General features: G+C 40.2%; 1 protein-coding gene across 1 annotated transcript; it reads left to right on the top strand.

Moving 5' to 3' along the window:
• Positions 1–3,234: 3,234 nt before the first annotated feature.
• soul5l (heme-binding protein soul5, like) lies at positions 3,235–7,871 on the top strand. The gene is made up of 7 exons (XM_053325876.1): positions 3,235–3,245; positions 3,740–3,799; positions 4,338–4,419; positions 4,548–4,668; positions 4,761–4,900; positions 6,452–6,615; positions 7,376–7,871. Exons 1-7 carry the CDS (start codon positions 3,235–3,237, stop codon positions 7,869–7,871), a joined length of 1,074 nt encoding a protein of 357 aa, XP_053181851.1.
• The last annotated feature ends 2,894 nt before the right edge of the window (positions 7,872–10,765 follow it).

Raw genomic sequence — 10,765 nt, 5'->3', positions numbered from 1 at the left:
AGTTTGTAATACAGACATTTGTAGATAACCTGTGATAACATCATCAGGGGTAATTTTTTTACAGTTAAGATAAAAAAGTAAAATTTTATTCTCTGTCACAAATAAACTGTAAAATCTGTTCAGTGTTATCAACTCTGATTTCATATCCGCACGCCCCCCCCCCCAAAAAAAACCCAACAACTCAAGAAGCCCTAAATGATTCCTTTCTTTTCCTCTGGTCAATTATTTTTTACCTCTATATTTACTTTGAGATTAAAAATAATAAAAATAGTGCTATTTGATCACTCATCGTTTGACATGTTTTAGCTGCAGAATCTCATCTAATTTACATCATGACTAATGATTTTATGACCCATCAGGAGTTTTAATGGTAATTGTTCTGATTGTTTTCATTTCGGTGTAAACCTGCTTGAGCTGATCATCACAGCCGAACATCAAGTCAGCGTTAGCATAAACCCGCCCCTGCTGCTGTAGAGGTAAATACGTTCAGCGAACACTACTACAGTCTACAGTTAGCCAATTAGCTGAATTAACTGCCAAGTTGGCCGCCGAGCTAGCGACCGAGCTAGCAGCTGAAAGCTCTCAAACCTAGCGTCCATGTTTCTGGTAGAGGTGGTGACTTTGATTGACAGGTGACACTTGGTAGGGGGCGGGGTTTCAGTGGACTGGGTGGCCACGCCCACAGCGTTTGGGAGCAGAGAAAGAGGCTGATTTTTACACAACTTTGAAGCCTAATTTCATATATTTGGCGATTTTTTTAATCATTCAAATTTGGCAGGGTGGTTAACAACACACTTTTCTGTGGTATGTCAAACTCAGAACACATTTATTCTTACTTTACACAGACTTTAAGTATACCATAAATCATAAACAGCTCATATGCAGGAGTCCTTGTTCACAGCAAAAATAATGTATTAACAATTTATTTACATTTTTAAAAATATATAGATATTGCAGGTTTTTAAAAAATGTGCCTTTTAAATGTGATTTTTAGTTAAAGGGCTATGTGATGTAGTGTAGCTTAAGTGACAAGGAAGGTGGTAGGCAGGCAGACTCAGGTTGTTTGAATGATCCAACGTCACAACAAAAGAACATGTGTCCAAAAATGAAAAGAATACAAACAATCAAAAATGGACTGGCTTAACTCAAGATACTCAACTAAGGCATGAACAAGTGCACACAGCTATACCTTCATCCTCTGAGCTCCTCTAAACCTACATCTCTCCCCTTAAATAGGCCCTCCACTCAATTAGGCAGAACCATTATACTGCAGGGTGTCCTCTCCCTTTTACCAACTGGCACTTAACAATACTACTCTTATCAGTCGACACAGTTTACCACATATCATTCCCAACATTCCCATAAGACATGAAATCAGCTCTTTTAACTGACTGAAATAAATCCCACATGCTGAGTCCAACCCATTGACATCACCAGTGTATGAATACAGGAAGTAGTTGGGCGAGTCTTCCTTTTGTTTGGAAAGCATATGGTGTGTTTGGTGAGTAACAAAGAAAGACAATATATAACTTATCAACTCAGAACTAAACCCAAATAAATCTGTTTTACTTTGACCAAAGGTTAGCTGAATGTAAATTGTAACCAAATATAATGCAAAACAAACAAACAAACAAACAAACCTGAGATAGTATGCATCTGTATATGATTACTGGTAAACTAAAACTTAGTCACATTAATACATTAACTGGTTTTGATGGTGAAAGAAAAAGGTAACAAATGATGAGTTTCACCCAAGCTATAAGATGACTTGATTTTGATTTGATTTGAACATTTTATTTCCAACGTGTGAAAGAGAAAAAGAAAAAAATGGTCATACTGGAAACAACAGTAACAGTAAGCATGATGTAATGCAAGATTGTCAACCACATCTGAAAAGGAGGGGGGAAGGAGTGAGCACTTATTAAATCCCATCCCTTCTTCATAAATCAATGATTGCTACACAGCTTCCTCATACATTAATATATAATCCCTATATAATAATTGTTTCCTATACTAATGGAAATCATTTAATTACTAATTCATCATACAATAAACACATTTCTTACTAGTGTATATTATATGAAATGTCACTATGTACACATCTATAGCCTATTTAGATGGAACATATAGTTTTTCCTCCCTTTAAATCAAATCGATTGAAAACAGTATCCATTCAAAAATGAATAAACAGTATATTTAGCTATGCTTTATTGTCTTAATATTTAAATATACCATAAAACATAGACAGCCCCAGGAGTCCTTGAGAGCGATCCACATCAAAAATGGTAATATTTAATTTAGTATGACTGATATGACTGTTTTGGTCATGGGTTTCATACACTCTCTGCAATAAAAAGAGCAGAAATCTTCTGAGAAGGGGGACCCCTGCGACAAAATCTCCCCAAATGTGGGTCAGAGTGGTCTAATGTGTGTCAGTCTAGCGGTCCTTTGTATGTGAACAAGTTTATGAATCACTGCAGTGGGCTGTACATTCCTCATCTTCATCCTCTCATGGTTTGCTGATGCATTAGTGAGGGCGGATTCTCTCACTCAGACTCTTTTTCTCCTTCTCACTGCTGCAGCGGCGCTTTGGATGAAACTCACAGCAACAACAGGCTCAGTATCACCTGGCCAAGTGTCGGTCCAGTAGTTTGCAGCCTGGTGGCAGCTCGGCCCCGCCTTCCTCCTCCTCCTCCTCCTCCTCCTCTGAGCAGCAGCACAGGCAGACTGCTGCTGGAGCTCACTGCAGTCCGACAGTGTGCACCAGACTGCAGTCTCCATCACACTCCTCCCTGCTCTCCCCTGGCAGGTGGAAAGGACGCACACCAGACACACATACACGCACGCACGCACACACAAACAAACAAACACGCAAGGGACCGAGACAATGTGAGTATGATATTATTATTTAGATTCATATCAGAGAAGTAGACAGATTTAAAGCAATGTTAAATTTTGGCTGATGCTTATTTTTGCGACTTTTCTGCAGCGTCACGCGCGGGTAAAGTTAATTTTTGCGTCATTTTCCATCGTGTGTACGTGCGTGAAGGGAAATCTGACATTTTTGGGCAATATGTTTAAAAGCTGCTATTACAAACATGCAGAAATATATTAAAGCAGCTACATTTTTTAAAGGATTTTGATGCATCACAGTTTTTAAATAGGCTAATCTGTGTTTTTCCTTCAGTCTTAAATCAGCTGTTTGGTTTTAAGTTGTAATGTGAAGAGATTATGATGGGGATGTGGTGGGTTATTGAACGCTGCTTGTTTCATGACCTCAAAACGCCTTTGCTTTTTTTTTGAGAAGACAGAGCTTCATGATGCAGCACATCTCTCTCTCTCTCTCTCTCTCTCTCTCTCTCTCTCTCTCTCTCTCTCTCTCTCTCTCTCCTTCTCTGTGCGTGTCCCATTTCATCTCTGCAGTGCAATGCACCACACTGAGGCGCATACTGGCACATACACACTCAGAGCTTTTTTAATCTATGAATCAGACAGGACTAAACATTTTGAATCCCTTTTTTTAATGTACTATATCAACAAAAATATACTTAATATGTAAATATATGTTCTATTTTGTGCATACAGTCTCAAAACACTGAAGAATAGGAACCTTTTCATGTAGCTTGAACAACCTAATTTATTCCCTTGTTTCTCATTAATTTGGATATTTTTGGGTTTACAATGTGTAGTTTAAATAAGAAGGCATTTTCTGTGTGTGTGTGTGTGTGTCCTTCGTCAGGGCTTTCATCACAGTCTTGGCGACGCTGGCCCTAGTGGTTTCAGTTGAAGGAAGCGTTGGGTAAGTTGATCACCTCTGCTAGATAAATAGACGGATAGATCGACCCCAACCCTATTTCAAGACCAAATGTATGAAGAATCTCACATTATTATACTCCTTCCTGGATCTGCTCCCACAATAACATGAGTGGAGTCGATACAGATATTACATTTTACCTTTTGATGGACAAAGCATCAAACGGTCCAGTCAGGTAGTTTTTGTGCCCTCTGATCACTGTGAGGAGCCTCGGGGTCTTTTGGTTGCTCCAAGGTCAAAATTAAAGGTGATCATATGTTTTACTCTGGAACAATCTCTCATGCACATCCTCAAAAGGCTTCTTGAAACCTAATTTTTGTCTTTTTTCTTGATGTTATACCTTTTTTCTTTTTTTTGTATTTTTTTAAATGTCCATCTGTCCCATTTTGCATTTTGTGACATCTGTTTTAAGTGTTGTATAAATTCAGTTTATTGTTTTAGCTTTAGTCAAAACCATGAAAAACTGCCACCACCTTTAAAACATCCTGTCCATATACTGAATTTAGAAATCATTGTGTTATAGACCGAGTACCAACAACAGCTTCTGCACAGAGTCCAAAGAGTGTCTCGAGTATGAGCTGGTCTGCAAAACAGATGAATACGAGGTGAGTGAAACTGTCAAGTAGCACTCAAATACACTTTACCTGTCCGTCGAGCTTTTACTTCCCACACAGTTTGGCTCTTTCTCAATGTGCGTGTGTGTGTGTGTGTGTGTGTGTGTGTGTGTGTTCAGGTGCGACACTACAGCCCCACTCGCTGGGTTTCCACAGACGCTGAAGCCTATTTCATGGGAGTGGGAGCAGCAATGGCCTTCAGGAGACTTTTCCAGTACATCACAGGAACCAATGAAGGAGGTAAGGACGGGACAGAGGTGGACACTCATTTCATTTCATATATGTGTGTGTGTGTGTTTGTGTGTTATTCTATGTCTGTGTGTCCTCTGCAGGCGTCCAGATGGAGATGACCGCACCTGTCCTGGTCAAGATCCCCGAAGAGACAAAGATGTGGGAGCCAGCTATCTACACACTCAACTTCCCGCTGCCTGCAGCCTATCAGGACAAGCCGCCCGCACCCACCAATGACAAGGTGAGCTGTCCTTGTCTGTCTGCCACGAGGTCAAATGCTTTTATCTCCCCGGTGTCTGCGTGTAATTTGATTCTGGCTTCAAGATCAATAAAGACCATTAATGGATATAAAGTTGGCTATTAAGTGCAGCTGGCTCCGCTGCTGCTCTCAGCGGTTCAGAGAGATATTGCTGGCTCATGAAGGTATCAGCGTCCTCAGTTTCAGTTAATGACCTCATGATCCAAAGTCTGAGCAAAGCTACATTTTTAATCTGTTAAATTCAAAATGGGTCTATAAATATCTGCAAAATCAATATCTTGAATATATTACGCCAAATTAACTTCCTTGTTACTGTCGTCTGTGTCCAACAATGACTCAATAATTTCTTCCTTTTTGTCCAGTCATGTTTCAGCATTAGTGGCTGTGGCTGACTAACCATTCATCAGTTTAAATAGCTACTGCCAAATATATCTTAAGTCATTATATACTGAGTTATATAAAGTTCCTGAAGGTGGTATCTTTGTTCTGTTTATTTCTTCACATTAATTTTAATGTTCATGCTGTTTGGTGGATGGCAACATGGAGGACCAAACCTCAACTGGGAAATTAATAAATAATGAAATATGATACTCAAATAAACTGAGAAACAATTTATTTGTCTCTGTGAGCTCAGAGTTTATATTCCATCTGAAACATTTATTTTGAAATAATATCATAACTCATCACACAAGACTCTTTACTACTATTAATATAACTATTTATTTAAACATCTGTTCTCAATCCCATTTTGAGTTTATAATACCGGATAACCGATAATTACAGTAATTTTATCTTAAAATATAATCATCAGTAAAATCCTTCTAATGCTAGTTTTGGCAGTTTTCTCATTTGCAACAACAGCTTTGTGTTGAAGTCTTGAGCTGCAGCTCTACTATGAGATACTATGTCTAAAAACATCTGACTGTATTAAAATGTATTTAACCCTCCTGACTCCTGTTGTCCTCGAGTCAAGAAAGGAGGGGAGGAAAGAAGGAAGAAAGGTAGGAGAGAGAAGGAAGGGAGGAAAAGAAAAGAAAGAAGGGAGGATGGAAGGGAGGAAAAGAAAGGAAAAAGGGATGAAGAAGGGAGGATGGAAGGGAGGAAAGGGAAGGAGGATGAAAGGAAGGTAGGAGGGAGGGAGGAGGGAAGGAAGGTAGGAGAGAGGAAGGAAGGAAGGAAGGAAGGAAGGAAGGAAAGGAAGGAAGGAAGGGGGGAGGAAAGGACGACAGAGGAAAGAAGGAAGGTAATGGGGAGGAAAGAAAGAGAAGGAGGGAAAGACGGAGGGAGGAAGGAAGGAAAGAAGGAACAGTCAAAACAGACGGGGTCAATTTGACCCGTGAGGACGACACAAAGGTTAAAAGTCCAGTTTTCTCTCTTAAATTACAAGAAATCTGAATCGATGTCGATGAATTGATCTCACTTCCTCTAAAGTGTGTCTGGACTCGTATTTTGTGCTGTGTCACCTGCTGCACTGGTCCTTTTTTCTCTGTCAATGTTTGATCCCTAACTGCTGACTCTGCGTCTCCTTCACAGCTGTATTTCACCGAGATGCCAGAGATGGACGTCTATGTGAGGAGTTACGGCGGCTGGATGCTGTCAGTCACCTCCAGGCTACATGCTCACCTGCTGATTAAAGAACTGGAGAGAGTTCGAGCTTCCTACAACCACAGCTACCACTATGGAGTCGGCTATGACAGGTATTACACACACACACACACACACACACACACACACACACACAAATACAAACACGTCCTTGTTTTATCTGTAACTTTTGAGGATCATAATGTGAACAGTGTGATTTTACAGTTTACAGTATATATCACTACATACAGTAGCTCTACACTGCAATACAAGTTATTTAAGTCTCAGTCTTTTAGTATATGTATGTAAGGACCCCTATTTTGAGTGAAGAAACCCCAACACACAAATGTTGTTATTGACTCTACAATAGAATATATTATAGTGAATTTATATCAATAACAGAACAGACAATACAATACAACCAAATAGTGAATTCATTACCTGCAGGACATTTGTGTAAAAATAGCAATTTGGATGAAATTTTTAACCAGTTATTTGCATCAGAGATTAATTTTCTTATATTTTTAGGAACTTCTTATACAGTTTTATATGTTTTTAGATTATTTTAGTACCAAAAAACTCTGGTTTTCAAGAGGGCCTTTTGCATTTTTCACAAGTTTTTCGGGCTACTGTAGTTTTTCCTCCATGGAGAAGGGGAATGGGAGGGGTATTCAGTTGGTTGCAATGTGTAACCTCACCACTGTATGACACTAAATCCTAAATCCTACACACTGGTCCTTTTTAAATGGTGAGATAAGTAACCAATGTTGAGGATCACAGCTGATATAAATATGTGCTCTGACATCATTGCACGTTAGTCATTTCTAACTATCGTTTTCGTCTTTCTCACTCTTTCCTTGTGTGTTTTTTCAGTCCTTTGAAGCTTCTGAACAGACACAATGAGGTGTGGTATGTAGCCGAGGGCGAGCCAGTTTGCTCAGATCCAAAAGAACCGACCCCAGCACACATACCTCGGCCGACTCTGACCAACGCACCCACAGACTCTCCATCTGACCCCCTCCCACACACACTCTCTGATTCACCCGCACTCACTCCCTCAAACCTATCCTCTTACACATCGACATCCAACTCTTCCTCTCCAGACACGCCCTCTGACACACCCTCTCTCCCACCATCCGAAGCCCCTCCCAGCCCTTCGTCCCACCTGCCATCCCAGGCAGCGTTCAGCCACCCCCCCACCTCCGCCCAGATCCTAGTGGACCCAACGACCAACTCCTCCGATCCCGTCTCCGTGAGCCCATCCCTGGAGCCCCAGGGTGACGCCACCTTGTGGAACAGCACGGCACACAGCTCTGTGGACACACAAGCTGACAGTAACCCAGTGGTCGAGCCAGATGACGCTCATTAGCAACCTGCACATTTCATTAAAGCCACCGTTCCAGGTATATTAACATGGAATCTAAATAGAGAGGAAACCGCAGCGTTGTGGCAAAAAAAGATGAATGGATGTGTTTGATAGATGAACTTGCTGTCCTCTCCTTCCTCCCCCCTGTGTATTACACCAACTCCTTCTTATGGCACTTAATGTTTAACTATGTGTTTTACCACAGCTTTGCACCTGCAGCCTCCTGTATCAGCAAACATATGCCTATCCACTTTGTCGTTCTAAGATTATCATGCAACTGCATCATAGAGTTAAGTAAAATATATGTATTAGTTAGAAATTTAGAATTGAGAGTAATTGTGTTGATTCATCTAGCTAACACCGAAAGCAAGAGTAGACGGCCTCTAACATCAGTTTAACCCAAAATCTAACTTAGTAACTAATATATAATTAAATGGAAATCTTAATCTGTAATTAATAAGTAAAGTGTATACTGGGACTAACCACAGTGGGCTGTTTTATCCGAGGACACTTAACTTGATGTTACCGTATTCTAGCTACTCTTGAAAATGGAGTTTGATGCCGTTATTCAGTGATTCTGTAAAACTTTCTGTGTTTCCAGTTTCTAGTCATTAACATCCTACAAGCTACTGCTCTCTGTTCAGCTTCACGTCAGGTTCTTTTTCGTGTTATACTGTATGTAGCAACATATTAGTGAATTGTTATAAGTTATAAGTGTGATTATTCACTGGGATCTTTGGTGCGACCTTAAAACGTAAATACTGACACTGTATAGTTCTGTATATTTATAGCGTCCAAAACTCCCCAATTTAATTTTTTTATCCTGAATCCAAACAATCTTCTCCTATTTTATGCTCAAAAGTGCCTGTATAAGAATTGGCCATATGCATTGCAATATTATAATGTCATGCTGAGTGTGTCATTGTAATGTTTGTATCTGGTGATCAGTTGGTTTAGACACATGATGTGAACTCAGCAGTGATGTTGACACTTTTCTTCTGACTATTGGAGGCAGTCATGTGCTAAAGTGTGAAGTTTATTCTCACAGAACAGTCTACACTAATTATTGTCAGGCCCTAACTCAGTTCAGCTATAATGTTAAACCTGGACACACTTTGCTATGTATTTTTACCCAAATAATCAGTCCACAACAAATACTGAGCTTAATATTTGTAGCCCAGGTGTGTTTGTGTTTTGCTAACTGTTTGCAAGTGATCATGTAATATATATATTTTAGAGGCTACAAGTTTAAATATTGTTGGACTGACCCAAAGATCCCACAGAATCATGCCTGATCAACCAATGCAATAATATTTACATCAATTAGCACATGTCATTCTCTATCTACTGTATGTGTCTCTGAGCTGCATACTGTATGTTCTGAGGAAGGTGCATTAATAAAACATCAAAAACTGTAGTTGGCCTCATTGTATTATTTCAAGGTTTTTCATTGTATTATTTACCTGAAATAATAATTTACTTTCAGAGCAAATCTTCCATTAAGTTGGCCAGGCTGATGTTAATCTATTACAGTACAGTGCAGGCGTATAGGTTAGCTGATGAATGACAAGAAACTGAGGTTCAGAAATGCAAAACATATCTTCTGACAGTGTTACCATTTTATAGTTTGACCACCAGAGGGCAGTGACATGTCTTTTATCCAATGCAAATTAAAGGGAACATTATCAAAAATATGTATATAATGGTTGAGTAAAGAAAATGAATGTTTCTTGATGTATAATAATCACATATGAATATCAGCATGAGGCTCATAAATCCTGTATCCATCAGACTGTACTGTAATGACATCTGGTGGTAGTATGAAGAATGACAGTTATTAACGCAGCAGCACTCATAACTTCACCTGCTCTTTGAGTACATAACACCATACTGTCCAGACCTGTGAAATGATCTCATCAGTAACACCCCTCAGTTGGCAGCTCCAGGATTTGTAGGCACTCAAAAGGTCACTCACCTCATCTAACAGCTGTGTGGGTGTGAACAGCAGTCTGATACTTGAGTGATCTGTCTGACTCGCTGTAAGATTTGTTGCACCTGTCTCGGTGGCCGATATTACACCTCATTGGTTCATGAAGTTTGGTGACCTCATTTAACCCTCCTGGTGTCCTCAGGTCGAGGAAGGGAGGAAGAAAGGAAGGAAAGGAATAAGGAAGGAAGGAAGGAAAGGAATAAGGAAGGAGGGAGGAAAGAAGGAAGGAAGGAAGGAAGGAAGGGAAGGAGCAAGGAGGGAGGGAGGAAAAGGGGAAGGGAGGAAGGAAGGAAGGAAAGGAAAGGAATAAGGAGAGAGGGAGGAAAGAAGGAAGGAAGGAAGGGAAGGAGCAAGGAGGGAGGAAAGGAGGAGGGAAGGAGTAAGGAGGGAGGGAGGAGGGAAGGAGTAAGGAGGGAGGGAGGAGGGAAAGAAGGAAGGAAGTATGGAAGGACAAGGGAGGGAGGGTCAATTCAAGCATAGTGAGCCTGTGTGAGTCTGTAGGCCGTTAAAGGTTGCATCTACATGTGATCATTTTATACAATACAAAGAGGTGAGTCACTCACAGCTGATCTTTAATCAGATCTTCAGGGTCAAACTCTAAATGATTGTGTCACCTTCCTCATTTACAACCATGACTCTGCTGTAACTTAGTAACAACCTCAGCTGCTGACTGTAGCACTGATTGTCCAGCAGAGGAAGGTTTCTCTCCCAAATCCCCCAAAAGAACTTGTTTTTTCTGACTGTTTCTATTGTAAACTCTCCTCTAAGCACCCATCCAGGGCAGGACCGAGCATTTTTGGATAAGTTTAACAGAGCTATACTTAGTAAGAGACTATCACTTAAATAACTTAACTGTAATCAACTGTGTGTGCTTGCATGCATTGATACACCCACGTTGACAAACAAA

The sequence above is a fragment of the Scomber japonicus genome, chromosome 2 (assembly GCF_027409825.1).
Source record: "Scomber japonicus isolate fScoJap1 chromosome 2, fScoJap1.pri, whole genome shotgun sequence".
Lineage (NCBI taxonomy): Eukaryota > Metazoa > Chordata > Actinopteri > Scombriformes > Scombridae > Scomber > Scomber japonicus.
This window is presented reverse-complemented; position numbering and strand designations above follow the sequence as displayed.